General features: G+C 38.7%; 1 protein-coding gene across 5 annotated transcripts in view; it reads right to left on the minus strand.

Annotated features, from left to right (window-relative positions):
- The window catches only part of LOC114046256 (LIM and senescent cell antigen-like-containing domain protein 1), a 208917-nt gene that overhangs the window by 34666 nt on the left and 150970 nt on the right, over nt 1–23281 (minus strand). Inside the window, exon 1 of one of the 5 annotated variants that reach the window (XM_027866532.1) lies at nt 6576–6826. The exons of 3 other annotated variants lie outside the window; for them this stretch is intronic. In XM_027866532.1, coding sequence (XP_027722333.1) covers nt 6576–6757 — 182 coding nt within the window. In that variant the 5' untranslated portion in view covers nt 6758–6826. Of the gene's footprint in view, nt 1–6575; nt 6828–23281 lie in introns of those variants that run through there. One more of the 5 variants, XM_027866536.1, reaches the window with a different exon arrangement.

Consider the following 23281-nt stretch of genomic DNA (forward strand, 5'->3'; position numbering starts at 1 on the left):
GTCGCTGAAGATTTGCTTACCGGTGTTCAATTTCTCTTAATATAAATAGGCAGACAAGTAAAGATAATACCTACTTTGGCACTATGTACAACTAGAAGGGTTAAAAAAAACAAACCCTGAATACTGAGCTATCAAATGAAATCATCTCAAAACTTTCTTTACCCTAATAACAATGCTAATGAGATTCTAAAATGGAGTATTATTGCCAAACAAAACAGGTTATACATGTAGAAATCTTTACTTTAACCCAGGTGGCTCCTTTGTTTGGAAACTGAAAAAGCTACTGCTTAAGTTACTATTTCCATATAGTAACATTATTAGCTTCCCATGTGTTGCTTTAATTCACAACAACAACAAAGTGAGGTAGGTAGTGCTATACCCATTTTGCAGATGCTGAAACTGGTGTGCTTATATTCACCTATTGGAGCCCTCATTCCAACCTAAGTCTTCTGACTTAAGAACAGTGTTCTTTCCTCCCTACCATACCGCCTCTCAATAATAACTTGCATTTATATAGTGCTTTGAGATTTACAAAGCACTTTGCTCACAAGCCCACGACAAAGGCTGTACAAATATTGTCATTTTATTGAAAAGGAGACTGGGGTTCAGGGAAGTTAATCAATTTACCCGTGGGTCCAAATTATTAGACCCAAGATTCAAAACCCATGTCTCCCGACTCCAAGTTCAGGGTTCTGTTTCCTGCACAAGGAAGCCTCTGTACCTAAAGTTTCCAAGAGCCTACTGTTCTATTGTCTAATTGTATTATAACCCCACACTTAAGCACTTTAAAAAATTACAATATACACTGCTATCTTGGAGTCACACAATTTTAGAATAAGAAGCCTAGAGGTATTCTTTTCATTTTATAGGGGGGGAAAAGAGAGTCAAGCGATTTGATCAGGGTTACATAGCTATTTCCCAAACTAGTGCTTTTTTCTCCTATATCTTAACTGTATCATGTTTGAAGGCCTAGGTTCCCGTACCCAGTAAGCCCTTTGTCATCAGGGAGCATGTCTTATACTCTTTGTTTAGAAAAATATTAGGGATAGAGAGAGTATGTGTTGATCAATCAATCTCAAATTCTATCAAACCAAGTACTCCAATGAATCTATAACCTCATCAATTTGGACATTGTCTTCCAATGACACCAATCAAAACCCATCCATACCAGCCCATCTGGTATAACTCTTGGTCTATCTCCTCCTGTAAGTTTGCCACGGGCAATCTACCCGAAGTGCTACAGGTTTGCCTCCACTTTTCCAGACATCTTGAAGAAACCAGTGGAACACTCTTTTTTGATCATACATTTTCCTGATGATATCCTTTCCTCCAGTTTCTTCGAAGTTCCTTATTTGTGACATGTTATAGTTAGCTCACACCCATCATGGACATCGCCACCACTCTCTGTGCATAATCATTTTCAATTCTTTGAAGACTATTGTGCACCATGATTCATTCCTACATGACAACAGCAGTAGGATATTGGTATTAGACAATGGGCCTTTGTTCCTGGGAGAAGTCTGTGGTCATTAAAGAAGCTCTGCAATTTCTTGAAGATAATAGTCTCCTAAACCACACATATACCGGGGGAAAAAAGATGGGGTATCATTATAGTGCTAGCTATGTGACCTTGGGCATGTTATTTTTGTTTCATCTTTTTTTTTTTAAAGAAACTAGGTCTCCCTATCTTGCCCAGGTTGGAAATATAGGTGCTATTCATGGGCCTGATCCCACTACTGATGAGCATGGGACTCTTGACCTGCTCTGTTTTGGAGGTAGGCTGGTTCACCTCTCCTCAGGCAACCTATCACTGTATTTCTTTTTATTTTTTTTTAGGCCATTGGAAGTGACTTGCCCAAGGTCACACAGGTAGTAAGTGTCAAGTGGTTGGTCTGAGGTCAAATTTGAACTCAGGTCCTCCTGACTTCAGGGCCAGTGATCTATCCACTACACTACCTAGCTGCCCCTCCTATCACTGTATTAATGTAGAAGGTGGGGACACAGCTTCCTGTAGCTCAGGATACCACAGTTCAAGAGATCTACCAGCCTCAGGCTCCTCAACAACTGGGCCTGTATCTCCACATCCACCCATTTTATTCTTCTAGGATTTGGGCTTCTCATTTATAACATAAGAAGTCTGGCCTAGATGATCTCAAAGTGATCTTCCATCCCTAGATCCAACATCTAAAGTTAGAGGATCTCTAGTTCTGGACTATCCCAAATCACAAAATCACTCTATTTTGTCTGGACAGGGCTGGTCTTAAGTATTAAGGTGGCTACATTGGCCTCTCTTTAGGGGAGAGGCCTACTCTGCCTCAACAGGGCAATCTTCTGTCTGGTGGTTCTTGCTGCAAGCACTAAATAAGGAATAATCAACAGTCAGACAGAAAGCAACTTTTCACACTGCACTTAAGACACTTACTAGCTAGCCATGTGACTTTGGGCAAGTTAATTAATCTCTGCCTCAGTTTCCTGATCTGTGAAATGGGGATGATGATAATAATAATAATAATAATAATAGCACTTACCTCTAGGGTTACTAGGCAACCTAGTAAATAGAATGACAGGCCTGAAGTCAGGGAGACTCATCTTCCTGAATTCAAATTTGGCCTCAGATACTTACTGTGTGACCCTGGGCAAGTCACTTAACTCTGTTTGCCTCAGTTTCCTCATCTGTCAAATGAGCTGGAGAAGGAAATGGTAAACCACTCCAGTATCTTTGCCAAGAAAAACCCAAATGGGGCCACGAAGAGTTGGACAGGACCGAAACAACTGAACAACCCAAGGTTGTTGTGAGGATCAAATGAAATAATAATTGTAAAGTGCTTAGCACAGTGCCTGGTACAGTATAGGGACTTGATAAATGCTAGCTGTTATTAGCTAATACTTAGAAAGGAATATAGCATGTAACTCCCTATTCCCTTACTTGGAATTTAAAGCTTGAGGGTGAAGGGGGCGAGGGGTGGAGGAGGGTAGGAAGAAGGGAATAAAAACAAAATGAAGGGCTACTTAGTCTATTTCAAAATCTACTGCTACCCATTTTTCTTTTTAAAGGCATCATAATAATAACTTACATTTCTGTAGTCGTTATAAGGTTTGCAAAGTGCTTTCTTTACAATAGCCTTGTGATGTAGGCAGTCCAAGTATTATTATGCCCATTTTACAGAGGAGAAAACTGAGGCTCAGTGAGGCTCACCGTCTTGCCCAAGCTCACGGAGCAAGCCTCAGTCATGACTTCAACCTGATTTTCTGACTCCAACACCAGTACTCTTTACACTATACCACCAAAAGTTAAAATCAAACCCCTCTATTAGCCAAAAAAAGATGAAACATCATTTTCTCCCTCCTATGGAAGCTACATCTTCAAAAAAGTGATAAGAAAAGGAAAAGGGAAAAAAAAAAAGCAGTACAACAAACCAACAAAAACCCCTATATGAACAAAGGACATTTTTCCTAAAAATAATTCAACCAACAGCAGCAACTCAGTTCAACAGACTACAAACCACAATTACAACTGTAATGAAAATAATCTGCCAAAAAATTACCTTGTACTTGTAGGGTTTTATGTTTTCCAAATACCTTTCCCATACACTTATTTAATCTAGTGTTTACTAGTGTTTTAGTCAACCAGAAAATATTTATTAAATGATTCCCAGGGGAATTGCTTAATTCTTATTTCCATTTTATAGATAATAAAGAGGAAGCACAGAAAGGTTAAATAATGTGCCCTAGGTCATACAGTTTGATAGTGACAGTTTGTCTGGATTAAATTCAAGGCTCATTCTGCCTCCAAGGTCTCACTTTTGACTTTTATAATAATTAGAAGCTATAATGAGTTCAGCTAAGGATTTAAAACACATGTCAATGTAAAGAGTTTTACCCCTTCTCATCTCCCTTCCCACTCCCATCCAAAAAAAGGGGGGGGGAGGGTGAGGAAGAAGCAGGATAGTATTCACAATATGCCTCAGCTGTATGGCACACTTCCTGTCCCCTTCCCCCACCCATAACAATATGGTCCATTTTTTTAGTCTAACTGAAATGAAATCTGTGTGAAAACAGTATAACCATCATCCCACGCCTCCTACAGGAAGCCTTTCCCAGCCCTTTTAATTCTAGTACCTTCCCTCTCTTAATTATTTCCTATTTATGCTACATATAGCTTAGTTACATATTTGCTTGTTGTTTTCCCCATTAGACTGTGGGCTCCACTAGGGCAGGGACTGTCTTTTGCTTCTTTCTGTATTCCCAATGCTTAGCACAATGCCTAGCACATAGCAGGTAGCCAGGTTTGAAGAAATATCATTGCTACATATGATACATATCACATGATATGTAAATATCATTGCTACATATCATAGAGAGTGTAATTTTTGTGATAGAAATAATCAGACAATGAAGGATCATCAAAGCTGTATGGTATCAAAGGAGAAATCAAATGAGAGCGCACAGAAGTAATATGGCTAATTATAATCAGTTAATTTGCCAGAATGTGAAATCAAAAAGTGTTCATGCAAGAACTCCTGTGAACACTTAAACCCTCAGGATAGAACCTAATCTACCACTGATTAAGTCAATTTATTCTAAAACAAGGGTTACATATGTCTAGCTTTCCACATTTAAATGTGCCAGCCTCCCCCCCTTCCATTTGTTGTAACTTTCTGAAAATAATAATTATACATATTTATATAGAGCATACTTTTTACAAAAACATCATTCATAGCAACTGTGCAATAGGTAATGTAATTATAATTACCTCTATTTTACCAATGAAGATCTTAAGGCTCATAGAAACAGAGATTTAGAGCTCAAAGGGATCTTGGAAAGCACTTAGTCCAATTCTCTTAATTTACAAAAGAGTAAACTTGGGGCTCAGAGAGGTTAAATTATTTACCCACTGTCACAAGGATAGTTAGAGAGTAAGACTAGAAAAGCCTAGGCCTTCTGACCTAAATACAGCACCCTTTCCACTGTACTGTACAAAATTAATCAATAATTCAACAATGAGCACTTAATAAAGCACTTACTAGCACAATAGGCTCAGATAAAGCATTTTTCTGGTTTTAATCAGAACACCACATAGTTCTAGAGATTATCTCTCTACCCTGGATAAGACACCTTCCACTCTCCTTTGGAAATTTGGGAGGTCCCTGGGTATAGAACATTGCATATAGATAGTTTCAGATCTCCCCTTCCCCATATTAGATCGGTTTTGTTGATTCTTTTTTTTTCTCTTGTCTCATTTTCTTTCTTTAAAATATAGTCTCTGCTACATGTAATAGCTCTCTGGGAGAGTTGAAGAGGTATGCTAGAGCTAGAAACAAAATAAAGCAAGTCCCAAAAGTCTCAATGAAGTTCTAAGTTTCTAGTAGGTTAGAACTGCAGAGACTTTTGGGATACCTTGTATATGAATAAGAAATTATTTTAAAACAAAAATTCATTGGACAACAAAAATCCTGATTACAATATAATGAAAACAATCCCTAATCTCTCAACAAATGAAGCTGTTAAATGGGACCGAAGGGTTACGTTCTAGTATTGGAGAGCACTTAACAATCACTGGCAAGGAAGAGTAATGGCAGCTGTGAAGTGTGGTAAACCATTCAAATGACAAAGTCATTAATTTAATCTTTACTCATTTGGAATTTTTAATAATACAAAATGTGTAATCATTTAACTTGGGCCTGCCAATTGTTTATGTCTGTACTACTGATGAAAAAGCTGGGGGGGCGGGGGCATGGCGGGGGGGGGGGGGGGGGGGGCGCTTACCTAGCAGAGATATTTTACTTCCATAATTGTGATCTTATTAATGTGGGCATTCCTATATCACTGCAGATTGCTAATCATCTACGCCTTCTCATCTTTTGTGATTATTGCCCTTCCCTCCTCCCATTAATCCTACACAAAAGATCTTAGGGTATTACTTATCATATAAACTTTAAAAGCATTTATTTATAGGTAACCAAGTTGGCCAATCATTAACTATTTTTATTTATTAAATCAAGTCCTCTAAGAAGCATTACTAGATTACAGCTTAGTTCTAGGCACTATAGGTAGATATATTAAAATGTATTGTGGATTAAACATATTAAAATATACAGAATGTACAAAAAAGTACAAAAATACATTCTTGATAAATGTGCTGTCAGAGCCTCTAAGTGATTATACCTCAAATTTGCCTTGAAATTTAACAGTGTCTGAAATGGGCAAAAATTTTAAGATCTGACATGAAAATATAAGACCTCATTACTTTGGAGCAAACATTTTTTCATCATACTATAAAAGAAATGAAAATTTGTCTTTGCAGCTATTAGCTCCTACTAAATGAAGAAAAGTGACTACCACATCTAACCTAAGAGTACTTTTATGTTAATGGACCACATTAACTAGCAAAACCAGGAGAAACTATTGAAGGCACAAATCCATCAACTTGTTAACAGCAGGCATATTTAGCAATGCATCACCCTTCAAAATCATTCCTACAAGGACACAATGTCAAAACAGCCAATGAGTTTAAAATGCTGAGAACACTAGATTCCCATCAGTAAAGTACCCACCCTAGGAGAGGGGAAACTTACAATCTTGCATAAAAGTCACAGAATTCCTTGTAGACTTTTATGTCACTTTGCCTACGCTGCAGCTTGGACACAGCCTTCTCGCCTTCATTCTCATCAGCATCGTGGACATCATTAATTACGGTCTGTGGGATTTCTTCGTTTTCTGGAATGACAAAGGGGTGTACCCTGCCTGGGAGTGCCATCCTGAAGCAGTAACTTATCTGAGAGCTCTGATACTGGGGCAGAAAGCTGCAGACTACATACACCAGCGGGAAAAACAGTGTACAGGACTTCCCCCCTGATTCCCAGCAATGGGATTCACTTCCACTGTTTACACGTCAGTTAGGCAGGCTTTATAAGGGCTCCACAGAAGCTTCAAGTTAAGAGCCCAGAGGCACAGTAGACAGAATGACAAGGTTTGATTTACTTGAGCTTGCTGGAAGCCCTACACAGCAAGCATTCCATTAGAGCCAGCGCAAACTCAGGGAGGAAGGGCAGCCTTCACTGTCTATTACGGACCATGAACATTCTACCACAGCATAGTGGAAGTATTTTACGGCCAACCAAGACTCACTCACTCAATCTCTCTCTATCTCTCTCTTGTCTCTCTCTGTCTCTGTCTCTCTCACACACACACAGTATATTTATTTCCAGATTCTAAAAACATTGTGTGTAAAGCACTAGACTGACTAAATTCAAATAGAAACAGGAACCACTAAATCACATATAAGGATGCTACATGCCACATATCGACGTAGAAAACCACACATTACCATTATCTATGTTTTACTGTATTGCTCCTGAGTCACAAAGAAGGTAGTTTAAAATTTAGAGAAAAGAGGAGCCTCTAATAGGCTGCTTCATCTACACCTTTTTCTTTGGTATTTCACTTGTATTTTTTTCTACAGCTTTGCGTATGACTTGAATCCTTACAAAGCTCCCAATCGATATTTCTTAATAAGTCAGTTATCTCTAGGCCTCCATCGCAAAGGCTCCATAAGCAGCCAGCACAGGGGCAGTTCTGTAGTTGATTACTTCTTACTACCTTTCTTCTTTCTATATGATTGATAAAATGTCTGAATTTTATCAAAGAACCCCCTGGTCTCTGACAGACAGAGACAAAAACAATGAAACAGACCAGATGTATTTCTACAAAGAAGCTTCCCATGATTTGCAAAAAGGATACTCTCTCTCTCCCCATATATATGTGTGTGTGTGTGTGTGATGTGTGTCTATATATACATACATTTACATACACACATTAATATTATCTGCAACAAATTTATCACAGGGTATTCTCACTTGTACAAAATGAACATCTGAGCCACCTTGTCCCATCACTTGGCACACATTCAAGAAATGCAAAATTGTTTTCATGTTAATTTAAGTAAGTAAAAACATAATTATGAAGGCAAATCTACTATGAAATAGAATGTACCCTAAAGACAAATTTAAAGTTTCATAATAATCCATGGCACTCCTAAAATCAATTTAGATGATTTAGGGTTGACCACCTAAAACTAAAGAAGAAATAAATTGAAACTGTGGAGATATTTAGGATGGTTGATAGTGAGTGGTTGAAGAAGACTGGTCTCTGATGTAGTGGACAAAATGCTGGACTTGGAGTCAGCAAGAACTAGGCTGAAATCCTGCCTTAAGATATTTACTATCTGTGTGACCCTAGGCAAATCACTTAATTTTTCTAAGACTCAGTTTCCTCATCTGTAAAATGGGGGTATTAATATTAGAACTAACCTTATTAAACTGTTGTGAGGCTCAAACAAATATTTAAAGCATTAAAAAAAAGTCAGCCATCATCATCTTCATCATCACCATCATCACGAGGGCCAGTGAAGACCTGAAATTTATCATGTGGCTCATAGAAATTCACTTGTAACGTTAAAAAATAAAATGGATTCCATCTTTGACTTAGCAAGGACTACAAAATATACTCACTTGTGAGCAAAATGTTTGTCTAAGTGAGGCAAGTTATCATAAATCATTTATAAGGTGACAGATTTAGAGACAGAAGGGACCTCAGTGTAATATAGACCAACATTCTCATTTTGCAGGTGAAAAAGCTTGAGATCTAGAAATTAAATGACTTAACATCATCAAGGCAGTAAGTGGGAGAACTCCGATTTGAACCCAAGTCCTCTGACTTTAAAGACAATGTTTTTTTTTTCCACAGCACTATTTTTCCCCACAGCATTGCTAATAATCCAATAATTCTTCAATACACATGACAGTGAAAGATTGGTTAAGGAAATAGTAAGTTAGGTTGGTTTAGGCTGGATAATATTGTGAAGGAGTGGTAGAAAGGGCTGGAAAGGTTAGTTAGCCAAACTGGGGAAAGCCTTGAATGCCCAGTCTTTGTAGCTAATGAATTAAACTTTTAATTTTTTTTTTTTTAGCAGGGAAGTAGCAGGACCAAATCTATGAGTTAGGAAAATTACTCTGAGGGCATTTTACAACATAGGAGACATATTAGGAGGTTACATGAATACCTAAGGAAGAAGTAACAGGGATAGGAACTGTACTTGTGATCTCCTTGGTATGGGAAACTCACTCTATCAAGGTGGGTCAGCACTGCACTGAGACTAAATGACTTGTCCAAGGTCACAACTGCCAATATATGTCAGAAGCAGGATTTGAATCCACGTTTTCCTGGTTCCAAGATCAGTTTTCTATTCTCTATACCATGCTGCCTTTAAATTCTGGTGGTAATGGTGGTGAAAAAAGAAAGGGAGTGATACTAGAGAAGACAGAACTTGGTGACTTGCTTGAGAATGGAGGATTTGGAAGAGTTAAAGATGACTGAAGTTTGGAGCCTGGGTGTCTGGAGGGATGTTGGTGCCATCAGTAGAAAATAGGAAACTCAGGAGGAGCAGGGCAAGCTTTTGACCATCATTTTGGTTTTGGACAAGTTGAGTTGGGATGCCATCAGGGTATCAATAGACAGACAGATATGTGATTATGGAGATGTTGGGAGAGATTGGAGGCTAGAGTACATCTGGAAACAGTCCATATAGATGTGACAGTTGAAGTCATGGGAATGGATGAGATTAACCAAGTCAAAGAGCTGAGGGATAAAAAAGAGGACAGAGGATGGAACTTTGGGGAAGACCCATAGAAAGGGAGTGAGGAAAAGGAGGTAAGCCAATATAAAGGGATTAGTCATAATTTAGAAGAACCTTTACAGACACTATTGTTGTTGAGCAAAAAAATGTCTCTAAGGAAAAAAAAACCCATTATTGTTCACATTGCATATTTTTATTTCTTATTAGTTCTTATTACTTACAAGTTATTTATCACATAAGAACTTGGGGATCTGCTGCTACATGCTCAGTTCTCTGCTATGAAAATATGCAAGGTCCTAAAGTTAGCCTTCAAGAAGCTTACACTTCAGAGGCAGCTAGCTGGCGCAGTGGATAGAGCACCGGCCCTGAAGTCAGGAGGACCTGAGTTCAAATCCGGCCTCCTTAACCCCACTGCCTAACCAAAAAAAAAAAAAAAAAAAAGTTGTTTACACTTCTGCATAGGGAGAAAAATCATCTACACATGAAACCACCAAAGAGGGCTGCTAGGTGGGGCAGTGGATAGAGAACTGGGCTTGGAATCAGGAAGACTCATCTTTCTGAGTTCAAATGTGGCCTCAGACACTTAATTGCTGTGTAACCCTGGGAAAGTCACTTAATCCTCAGTTTACCTCAGTTCCTCATTTGTAAAAATAAGCTGGGGAAGCAAATGGCAAACCACTCCAGTATCTTTGCCAAGAAAACCCCCAATGAGATTCTAAGGAGTCAGACACATCTGAAAATGACTGAATAAAAACAACATTAACCATTGAAGTACTAAATGCAAGTACATAATGGTGGAGCTCCAATAATATTAAAAGGGCCAAGGTTTCTCATATCTTGCATAGGAAAGGACTGGGATCAGCTCTTCTACCAGTGTAAAGTTATATGGCCATACTCTTCTCAAAAGCCTGTATAAGCTGATAATTCAATTTAATTAATCACTCATTTCACCTTGATACCATGGATTAGAACCAAAGGAAAAGCTTTTTTTAAGGGTCTAAATATTTGAGCCATTATTTTTAACAGGGCATGGAAGAAGATGAAAGAGTATTTAAGGCCATGTCAATAACAATTGCTGAGGTTCAAGTTTTCAAATCCAAGCATTTTGTTATTTTTAAATCATTTTTGGCACCTAATAAAGTCAGCTAAAAAAATATAAACAATCTTCAGGAGTAATTAATTCTGAGAGAAATATTTATCTCAAGTCACTTGATTTATGGTACTACTGCCACCATAGCAGTACAATCAAACCAACAGCTGTTAGGGGAAATTAACAAAGGAGGGGGGTGCATTTCTGAAGAGAACTGCCATTTTCGGCTATCCTACATTTGCTTCAGCAGAAAGTAGCAGTGGCATCAGGTAGGCTCTGTAGGACCACTGAATCTGGATTCCAGAGCCAAGTTCCACTGGGGTTCCAGAGAATGGGCCAATAAGAGTTCTGCCCAAGAGTAACCTAAATTGACCTTTTTATTTATTTGCAAAAGACTCTCTCTCTACACTTGAACAGAGAAGTTTGGGTTCAGATCAAGCCCAGGCAATAAAATATAAAATGTCTAAACAGATAAGTATATGCATACTTGATCATTTGAGCAGGATGAGAATCCTCATAACTGAGAAGATCAAGAAATGTTTCCTATAGGAAGTGGCATGGGAGCTGAACTTTGAAGAAACTGAAGGATTCTAAGAGGCAGAGGTAAAAGGGAGTGTATTCCACTTGAAGCATAGAGAACAATCTGTACAAAGGCTCAGGAAAAGAAGATGGAATGCTCGGTTTGAGTGATAGCGAGTAACTCAGTCCTACTGGAAACGTAAATGTCCATGAAGTGGAGGAGTAGAAAAGAATTCTGGAAGGGTAAGCTGAAGCCAGACTGGACAAGGTTTTAAATGGTACATTGAGGAAGGTGTATTTTGTCCAAGAGGCAACAGGGATCAAATGAAAGTTCTTGAGCAGGAAAGTACTAACATGGTCAGACCTATGCTTTAGGAAGATTATTTTGGCAGCTGTCTGGAGGATGGAATGAAGGGGCAACTAGGTGGTGCAGCGGATAGGGCACTGGCCCTGGATTCAGGAGGACCTGAGCTCAAATTCAGCCTCAGACACATAACACTCACTAGCTGTATGACTCTAGGCAAGTCACTTAACCCCAACTGCCTCACAAAAAAAAAAAAAAAGTTACAGAGGATGGAATGAATCTGACAGTGAAAATGGACCTCAGTAGTTGGCCAGTAGAACCTGTACCTGAACATGAATTCATTACCCCTACAATACACCCAGCCTTTGCTTGAAGTCCTCTAATGATGGTAGCTAGGTGGCGCAGTGCATACAGGTACCAGCCCTGGAGTCAGGAGGACCTGAGTTCAAATATGACCTCAGACATTTACTGGATGTGTGACCCTGGGCAAGTCACTTAACCCCAATTGCAGCCCCCCCCCACACCAAATAAAACCTCTAATGAGAGTGAATCCACTGTCTTTCAAAACAGTCTGTTCTATTTTTAGCTAGCTCTAGTTATGAAATTTTTCCTTATATCGTACCTAAACCTACCTCTGCAAATTTTTTCCCACTGCTCCAAGTTCACAAACAAGTCTAATCCTTTCTTCCACATGAGAGCCATGACAATTTCTTTAACTGATCCTCAAATGGAATAAATTCAAAGATCTCTGATTGACTTCCTTTAGTATTCTCTGGCTCATCACCAATCTTGTTAAAATATTAAAATAAGTGGTATTTGGGAAATCTTTTTTTTTTTTGATTGGTTACACGTTTGTAATAGGGACTGTGTTTTCCTCTCATTATCAATGGGCAAGGGGATTGGAAAGGGAGGGAGAAAAGGTAAATTTCTGCCAATTGAAAAAAAAATTAAATTTAAAAAAAGAAAGCAGTGTTTGAGCTTTGTCTTGAAGGAAGAGGGGGTTTCTATTTGGTGGTGGAGAAAAAGAAGTTCATTACAGGCCCGAGTAATAGCCAGAACAAAAATGCAGGTAGAGAAGATGGAGTATTCTAGGTAAGGAACAATGAGTCTAGACAGATCTGCTTTCTACATGAAACCTTCCTTTTCTGATTCCCACAACTACTAACATACTCCCTCCCAACTACCTTGTAACAACAAGCAACACCATCAGTCGATGGATAAACATATAAAAACAACCACTAAGTGTCAGGCACCGTGCTAAGCGCTGGGAGTACAAAGAAAGACAAAAGATAGTGCCTATTCCCAAAGAGCTCATGGTCTAATGGGGGAGAGAGCATGAAAGCAACAATGTACAAATAAGATAGAGACAGGATAAATTGGAGATAAATCAGCAGAAGGAAAGTATCAGCAGTGAAAGAGTGGGGTTGGGAGAGGAACTGAGAACTACTTAGTATTTTATTCTTTTCATTTTTATTCTATGTATAAGTACTCCCCTGATAGAATGTAAGTTCTTTACAGGTAGGGATTAGTTCATTCCTCATATTTACATCCTCAACACCCAGCAAAGTTGATAAAACATAGTTGGCACTTAATAATACTTATTGCTTATTTGCTTGATAGTTTGCTAACACAATCAAGGTCAACAAGCATTTATGAAGTGTTTTGTTATGTACCAGGCACTACGCTATGTGCTGGGGACACAAAGGAAGGCAAAACCATGGTTCCTGTCCTCAAGGAGCTTCCATTTGAAGGGAGGCCACAATATACAAACAACTTCATTGAAGGAAATCCCTTTCAAGAACAGGTATCATTTTAACTTGAATTGTCCAAATCAGAAGCACCTTTTTAAGAAATGGCACCATTTATTAAAATGACCCTAAATAGCACTGACTGAATTATTCAACAGGACCTAAGTGCATCTCTACTAAGTACTTCATCTAGCAGGTTTTAAAACCCAGCTCAATTGCTTTAGGTAGCTGCCTATAAAATACGAGTGTGTGTAGGGGGGTAGAGGGACTCTTATATAGGCAAAGGCATCAAGTGTTCTTCAAAATGTTTTATTTTATTCCACAAATAGATATGCATCATACTGGGATCTCTAAACTAGGTACTTGGCAATAACAGCTGCAATTGGGCAATGTAATTGCCCTGCTGGAACCAAACAAGCCATCTTGCTCCAGCTCAAAGGCTTCTATGTCATTCTGTGCAGTCCAAAGTGACAAAATATCCCTGCTTAGTTTCTGTGTGGTCAGACTGAACATTTTCAGTGTGATTTTCAAACCCACTCAAATGGAAAGGTTAATCTCGAACTTCCCCAGACAGCTCAAAACAGAAGCAGCATGACATGCAAGTAAAGATACTGCAACTGGAAAATTCTCTCATTTCCAAGGTTCCAACATCACACTCTGTTTTTTTCTCTCCACAGACAATAAGGGAAAAGACTTGGCCAGAAAGGAGATAATTAAGATTTAATTAGTGCATATTTTTGCCTTTTTTTTTTGTCCTAAAATGATTTCCAAAAAAGAAAAGCCTTTTTCTTCTCCAAGAAGATTTAGGGTGGAAATATTTTCCTCTTCCCTACCTTTTTTTTCAAAAGTTCAAAATGATGAAATTATTTATTTTAAAAACAGTAGTATTCTTTTTTAAATAGCATTTTTTTCCAATTACATGTGAAGAAAGTTATCAACATTCACTTTAATAAGATTTTGAGTTCCAAATTTTTTCTTCCTCCCTTCCCCCTCCCCAAGATGGCAAGCAATCTGATATAGATTATATATGTACAATCATATTAAACATATTTCCACATTACTCATAAAAGAGTATTATTCTTGATAGCTGATTATTAATTAGCATTCTGAAGGCACAGCAATACTTTGAAATAAAAATTCACAATGTAAAACAGGAAACTGGTTTAAGTTAGTGGGAAAATTCTTTAATTGATCAAAGAAATAAAGTAATATCCCTTTCCCTAACAAAAAAGGCAAAGTGTTTATATATAATAAGGGTTACTACTCTAAAAAAAAACCTTAGTTTTAAATCCCTCCCTGTTCTCCCAGGTCATAACCCCTGCTCTGATTTCACTGTTCTCTTTCTTCAGTCTTGACCTTATAGTCAGCAATTTCAACAAGGAACTTTTTCTCGACTCTTGAATTCCCCCCCCCACCTCTCCCACTTTATCCTCAGCTGTTCCTACTCTGCTAATTTCCAACCACGGGTCAGTCCACCACCACCATCACCATCTGCCTTCTCTATATCTGCTTCCAAGTCACTGAGCAATGCTACGGCAGGTTACTTGACAACTCAAACTGAGGCCACTCATAATACATTTCCGGTTAGCTAATCATAACTGGACCCTCCTCACTCCATGCATTCTATCACAAGCATTCTATTACCTTTAATCTATGCCCTATCATACGCTACAGAGTGGCTATACCAAATCATTTTCTTTTGCCCCAATTCCATTCATCTCCCCATCTCCCTCCCTCACTCTCTCTCTGCAGATGACCTCATCTCTTTACTGAGAACAGTGTAGCCACAGAGCATGAGCTCTTTCAATTTTCTTTCATTTTCCTTCTTCTACACCTGAAAACCTATATTCTCACCATTCTTTCCTCTGGGCTCAGTGGATGAAGTAATCTTATGTCTTTGTCAGGACTAACTAATCCCTTTACTTACGTTTTTGGTCTCATCCCTTTCACTTTTCCTAGAACCTTGCTCCATTGATCATTCTGACCATTCTCCCCTCTCTTCCTTTTAATTTCTCCCACTTTAACAGATCCTTCTCTGCCAACCACAACTCAGCACTCTGCTAATTTAAAAACTCGCCAAACAACAAAACCTACCTTTTTCCTTGATCCTGCTACTCCTTTCAATTATCCTATGTCTTACCTCCTCCCCCAACTATGAAAAATGCTTGCATTTGGTTTTAAGGGGAATGGGTGGGGGAGAGAGGAAGAGAAGGGAATAAGCATTTATATAGCACCTGTTACATGACAGATATTGTGATAAATATTATCTCATTCAATCATAACAACCCTGGGCAGTAGGTGCTGTTCTTACCCTCATTTTACTGTTGAGGAAATTGAGACAAACAGATATTAACTGACTTGCCCAGCTATTAAGTGTCTGAGACTGGATTTGAACTCAAGGATTCCTGACTCCAGGCCCAGCACTCAGTCTTATCCTCAGCACCACTTATCTGCTCCTAAACCATCTTCTTCATTAGTTCATTATCCTCCTAGGGTTCTCTGCCTGGCCCCTTTGCTCTTCTCTCAGAGAACTTCCCCATTCATATGCCCCTTTGGCTTCAATGATCACTTCTACACTGATAAATCCAAAATCTCTTCTCTTTCCACTGAACTCTAGTCACACATTTCCAAGGATCCTGTGGGACCACTCCATCTCAAGTACAAATCCTAGATTAAACTTATTTTCTCTCCTAAACATTCCCTTTCTAACTTATCTATTTCTGCTGATAGCAGCATAATTTTCAATCACCTAGACTAGCAATCATAGCTTTTTTTCCCCTCTCCTTCACTGAACCCCACCCCCCAACCCATCCAATCAGTGGATTCTTTTTTTTTTATATATATATATATATTTTTAGGCAATCAGGGTTAAGTGACGTGCTCAGTAAGTGTCGAGTGTTTGCTCTGAGGCTGGATTTGAACTCAGGTCGCCCTGACTTCAGGGCTGGTGCTCTATCCACTGCACCACCTAGCTACCCCCTAATCTGTTGATTCTAACAATCAATCTTAGCTATTTCTATATTAGCTTTTTCACTCTCAATGTCAACATCCTAATTCAAGCCCTTGGATCACCTCCGACCTTGAAGTATCATCTCCCAAGTGGTCTCTTTGCCTCTAATTCAGGAATTCTTAACTTTTTCGTGCGCCATGGACTCTTCTAGAAATCTGATAAAGTCTGTGGATGATTCCTTCTCAGAAAAAAAAAATATCTTTTTTAAAAAAATTCACAACTAGAAAGAGATTATAAATTTCAATTATAGTTTTTTCCCATCTAAATTCATGAATCTGATAAAATCTAACCAATAACTTCAGATTGAGAACCCTTGTTCTAATCTCTCTCTCCTCTCAAAATTTAGGCAAACATTTTTTGTTGCCATAATAAACTTCCCACTGCACAAGTTCATCCATGCCACACTGCCCTGTTCAAATACAAACCTCTCAGCCTAACATTTTAGGCCACCTCCATGCTATTCCTAACCTAACTTTCCTAACATTGTTTCATGTGGACTCTGGGTACTGGCCAAATTTTAACCATTAGCTGTCATCTTGAACTTTCTTGCCTCATTATGTTCATGTAGGCTTTTTCTTTCATGCCTCAAAAATATATTCTCTTCATCTCAGCATATTGAAATAATCCTCTCCCATCAAGGTGAAGTTCATTAATCCTTTTCTGGTCTATACAACTGAACATAATCTGCCCTGTTCATCTAGGTTGCGGCAGGGGGAGGGAAGAAAAAAAAAGAAATTTACATGATAATTTTATTATATATTTAAAAGGAACAGCAAGTTGTACGTAATACATTTGCAGTTTCATGTGTAATCATCTTTTTTATTATACTACATTATGGAAATGCTTGTTTTATTCCATAAATTAAAAATAAATAAATAAATGTTAAAAAAAAAGAAATGTTTGCTGAACTCAAGTGCAAAATAAAATTTACAAATTAGAGTATGCCTTTGGGGGAAAATAATCAGATGATGGCTGGGCTTTATCACAAATATAAAAAAACCTGTAACTTTTTGGGAAATTCATTCAACTTCTCCCTGCACCTATTAAAGAAGTCCTATCTAAATATATATATATATATGTGTATATATATATATATACATATATATGATTACTTTAGAGATAGAGAGAGATGTTGCTCACCACTGATGTACATGTGTCAGGTTTCCTTTCTCAGGACTTAAAGAATCCTAGTTTGTCTTTCTCTTATACTAATCACACTCTAGTGTCTCTTACAGTTATTTATGCATTATCCAACTCACCCTAACAATGAAGGCAGGGACTGTGACTTTCTCCCCACCCCTCAGCATAAATACCCTGCATATGGTGGGCAGCCATGGTACCATCCAAGGAATACTGCATTTGAAGAGACAAGACCTCAGGTTGAATCTAGGCTCTGTTACTTACTATAGGCATATCACTTCATCCCTCGTGAACTTGTTTCCTCATCTACCAAATAAGGACAAAACCACTTACCCTATCTACCTCATAAAGTTATCCCCCAATAAACGATCAAATGAGATAATTTAAGAAAAGTATTTTGTAACTCATAAATCACTCTAAACTTCTAGACTTCAAAGACTTTGTCAGCTCCTTGAGGGCAAAGATTGTTTGGTTTTTGCCTTTGTATTCTCACAGCCTAGCACACCATAGGCACTCAATAAATATTTGCTAAATGACTGGTCTTCTTCATTAGAACCTAAGCTCTTAAAGAGTAGGGATTGTTTCATTCTCTGTATTTGTGTCCCCAGCTTTAACGCAGTATTAGTGCATTATTGCTGTTATTAGAGTCATATCTGACTCTGTAACTCCACTTAGGGTTTTCTTGTCAAAGATGCTGGAGTGGTTTGCCATTTCCTTCTCTAGCTCAGTTTACAGATGAGGAAACTGAGGCAAACAGGATCACACTGCTATTACATTTCTGAGGCCAGATTTGAACTCAGGATAACAAGTCTTCCTGAGTTCAGGCCCAGTGTACTATTCACTGTGCCACCTTGCCGCCATGAATGCATAGTCAGGGCTTAAAAATACTTATTGATTGATTGACTGCATATTCGCTTCAGGGACACACATTAAAAAACCTCCTCATCTTTGTAGGCCATTTGTCTAGTTGCTTTGATGGCCAAAAATAAAATGATGACCTGGTGGCCAATCTTGTGATGGATGAGTCTCTCTGAATGTGGCTAAGCTGGTTCTTTGAGAACAGACACAGGGTCTGTCTGTCACCAGGTCCATAATTAAAACATTTCCATGTTGGTAGGAGCTGCTAAGCCTGTTAAGCTTACTGACATAAACTTAAGAACTTAATGTTACCTCAATGCTACAACGAGGCATTAGAGCAGGACTTTCCCACAAGAAGGAGCTACATAGCCACCAGTTATTACCACTGACCTCTACGTTACTGCCACATACGATGCATGATAAATGTGGACTTTGGAGAGGTACACGAGCTGCTAAGCCTTTCCAAATATGCCGTCTGCTTATTCTACACCTCCATTTATGGCATGTGACCAGGGTCTCAAATGGTGCAAACAGATCATTTTGCAATTGATTACATGCAATTTCAGAGTTGTCTGAGTGCCTACTATTTTCCTTCAGTAGTTCTCACTTGAAGATCTCAATGCAGGTTTCTAACATTAGCCAAATATAAGAATAATGTGTCCATCGTCACTATTAGCAGAAGTCCAACAAAGGAGGGCAGTTCATGCTAAAATAACCCTGGTTCATCTTTGCTGTAACAGACTCTGGAGGTAGGGGCATAGAGGAGTGGGGAAAAGGGGAAGCAGCGCCTTCATGAGCCTTCTCCTTGGGATGAATCTCTTTGAGATTAATAGCCCAAAGTTATAATAGGGATTTTGGCCAAAATTAAAACAAAAACAAGCCAAGACTTTCGGCAGTTCTCTCAAAGTGAACAGACTCAGAGTCAGACAACCTGGGTTTGAACTCTACTTTGAAGCTACTTCCTTGTCAAATGATTGGAGGTTCTCTCCAGGAACCCAGATTTTAATCACATTTCTCTTCACATTTTAGCAGGCCATTTAATGAGTCATGGTAGCTGAACAAGAAAACCACGATCTAGTGGTCAATACTATTGGGTTCTAGGTGTGGGGAACCTGAGGCCTCGAGGCCACAGGTGACCCTCTAGGTCCTCAAGTGTGGCCCTTTGACTGAATCTAAACTTCACAGAACAATTCCCTTAAGAAAAGGATTTGTTCTGTAAAACTTGGACTTAATCAAAAGGACCTAGAAGGCCACAGGTTCCCCACCCCTGGTTTCTTTAACCTCTCTGGGCCTCAGTTTCCTCATCTGTAAAATGAGAGTTGCACTAGATGATTTCTAAGGCCTCTTTTAGCTCTAACTTCATGATCCCATGACACCTAAAACCCTATCTTCACACTTCCCTGCATAAAAAGGAGGCGGTTATTCTTATTATAATAAATGAGAATCTACCATTTATATAGATATCATTTACATAAAGAAACACACAAATTTAGAATAGGAAAATAATAAGTTATGGAGAACAACTACCTCTAAGCACAGAATGAATTAGAAGACCAGAAAAAGAGGCATTTTTATTTTCCATTAGAGTATAAGGTCCTTGAGGACAGGGGTGCCATTGGACTCCTTTTTTATCCTTAGCATTTTAGCACAGCTGTTTACTAATGATTGACTATACTCCTATATGGTTGTTTTGGTTTGTTTGTTTGTTTGTTTTTTGCGGTTTCATAACGTTCCTAGGCAAGTACCTTTGTGTTGAATTCACTTATTTATTATGTGACAAGTGGTATGACATAATGAAGGTAGCTAGATGACACAGTGGATAGAGTGGTAGGCCCAGAATCAGGAAGATTCATCTTCCTGAGTCCAAACCTGGCCTCAGACACATACTAGCTGTGTGACCCTGGACAAGTCACTTAACCCTGTTTGCCTCAATTCCCTCATATGTAAAATGAGCTGGAGAAGGAAATGGCAAACTACTCCAGTGTCTTTTGCTAAGAAAACCCCAAATGGGTTCACAAAAAGTCAGACATGAGTGAAGAACAACTACAACATGACATAGTGGGTTAAGTGCAGGATTTGGAATCAGGAGGTCTGAGTTTGAATACTCGCCTCAGATGCTTATTACCTGTGTGATCACAGCAAAGTCTACTTCACCCAAGAGCCTCAGTGTCCCTGTCTGTAAAATGGGAATGACAACATTTGCTCTACTTACCTCACAGGGTTGTTGAGATGAAGGCACTTTGCAAACCTTAAAGTGTCATATGAATGTGGGTCATTACTATTATAGCTGTAGAATTTTTAGAGCTGTGAGGGACTAATGAAATGGCGTAGCTCAATTCCTTCATTTAATAAGGGAATTGGAGCCCAGGGAGGTTACGTGATTTGTCTAGGATAATGCAAGCTAGGGGAGGCAGAACTAGGGCCAGAACCCAACTAATAGATTTCTAAGATTCAAAGGCAAATATTCAGCATGCTCTTTATTATGTGATTATTCAGCTATTGGGTATATCACCATGACAGTAATTACAACGATAGTTCATATGTGAATAGCATTTTAGAGTTTACAAAGAACATTTCTCTACTACTCTGTGAGATGATTAACCCTATTTTATGGATGAGAAAATGAACGCTCAGAGGAGGTTGAGTGACTTGCTTAAAGTAACCAAAAATCCAGTACTGAGTGACAGGTCTTAAGCAGTGCTGTCAAACTCAGATAGAAAGGGGACCATTGATCCTTACAGATCCCTGCTATCGGCTTAGTGGCTTAATTTTAAAAAGTAATGTTATCTATGTTTTATTGTACTTTTATTTATTTCGTTAAATATTTCCCAATTACATTTTGATCTTGCTGGAGTGATGCTTCATGTTTGATACCTCTGGTCTAAAGGTAGCATTCACTATCCCTTGGTTAAAGATTATTTACTAACTCTACTCTGTTGCCTTCTCCACCTATCCAAACCACACTGATTCTTAAAGGCCTGGTTCAAGTCTCATCTCCCCCATTAAACCTTCTAGGACACTAACAGCCAAAACTGATTTCCCCCCTTAATTTACTATGGCAGTACTTACACAGGACTCCCATTGTATTTTATTCTTTGTTTCATTTGTGTTTGATCTCCCCCAAAGAGAAACCAAGTTTCTTAAGGCAGGATGTGAATTTTATATTCTCTATATGCCAGATAGAAAGTCTAACAATGGGCTCAAAAATCTAGCAGACGACAATAGGAGCAGTGGGTGGGAGTCACAATGAGGCAGATTTCAGCTTGATGTAAAGAAAAACTTTAATAATCAATAAGCTCCTCATAAGTGGAATAGGTTGCTTGGAATGGTAATGGATTCCCCAAACCCCAGTAGAGACTGGATGACTACTTGCCTGGTGTATTCTAAAGGTGAATTTCAGGTACAGGTTGAACTATATGAAGTCTTTTCCAATTCAGTTTTGCAACTGAATCTTTTGTAAGCAAAGAGTTTTCTGACAATAGGAAAGGAAAACACCAAAGGAGAGGCCTTTTCATATTTTGTGAAATCAGCATGGCTTCATTTGCTATAACACTAAGGAATTCTTCTTTCCCAAAACAATGGCAGCAGATTCTCTGAGTCAGCAATTACGTTTCTGGGCGGGGTAGAAGGAACACAGACTGGCAATAGGCAGCTTTTGACCTTGGTGTGCTTCAGCATGAATTCTTTATTGGACAAGTAATGCAATTTGTTTAAATAGTAAACACACTGTATTTGTATAGCACTTTCTGATTCCTGGAGATTTTGTGCAAAAATTAATGATAACTAAGTCTATCCTCACACCTAACCAGAGAATCTAGGTTAAGTAGATATTACCATCACTTCCTATTTTTAAAAAAATTTATACATTTCCTTTTGACAGATATTTCCTAACAAATCCTCTTATGATATATAACTTGGATAGACACAATTTGTTGATTGTTACCAGGAAGGGAAGGGTTCTATAATTCTGGCAGTATGATGCTAATGTTGATTTTTGACCAGAATTTTTTTTTCCCTTGTAATAATGGTATATGTTGTTTTTTGGGCTCTGCTTTCTTCATTGTGCACCACTTAAGATCTTAGGATCAGGCTTGAGTGGAAGGAACCTCAGAGGTCATCTTGCCCAAGCCCCTCATTTTATGGATGAGGAAATTAAGACCCATAGTCAGGAAGCATCTTGCTTGATGTTTCACAGGTAAGGGCCAGGTTAAGAATTTGAGCCCTGGCTCCCTGACTACAAATTAATCAATAAACATTTATTTAGTGCCTACTATATGACAGGCACTAAGTAATGGGAATACAAAAAGAAGCCAAAGATAGTCCCTGCCCTCAAGGAGCTCAAAATCTAGTAGAGAAGGGACAGTTAGGTGGCACAGTAGATAGAGCACTAGGCCTGAAGTCAGGAGAAACTGACTTCAAATCCAGTCTCAGACATTTACTAGCTGTGTGATCCTGGGCAAGTCACTTACCCCTGACTGCCTCCTCCACCTCCCCCCCCCCAAAAAAAAGCTAATGGAGAAGAAAACAAGCAAACAAATATATACAGACAAGCTATATATAGGATAAATAAGAAATAATGAAGAGAAAGAAAGCTCTAGAATTAAGAGGGATTGGAGGAGCATTCTTGTAGAAGAAAGGATTTTAGTTGGAACTAAAAGAAGCCAGGGAGATTATTAGTTGGAGAGGAAGAAGGAGAGCATTCCAGGCATGGGGAGGCAGGGGGGCAGCCAGAGAAAATATCTCAAGTCAAGAGATGAAATGTCTTAGTCATAGAAAAGCAAGGAGGCCACTGTCCTTGGATGGAAGCATACAGGTTATAAGAAGACTAGAAAGGTAGGAAGATGAGAAGCAGGGATTCAGTTGTTTCTGACTCTCTGTGACCCCATTTGGGGTTTTCTTGGCAACCATTTCCTTCTCCAGCTCATTTTACAGTTGAGGAAGCTGAGGCAAACAGGGTTAAGTGACTTGTCCAGGGTCA

Source organism: Vombatus ursinus, unplaced genomic scaffold (genome assembly GCF_900497805.2).
Source record: "Vombatus ursinus unplaced genomic scaffold, bare-nosed wombat genome assembly UNPS02014781.1, whole genome shotgun sequence".
In the NCBI taxonomy this organism is placed as follows: domain Eukaryota; kingdom Metazoa; phylum Chordata; class Mammalia; order Diprotodontia; family Vombatidae; genus Vombatus; species Vombatus ursinus.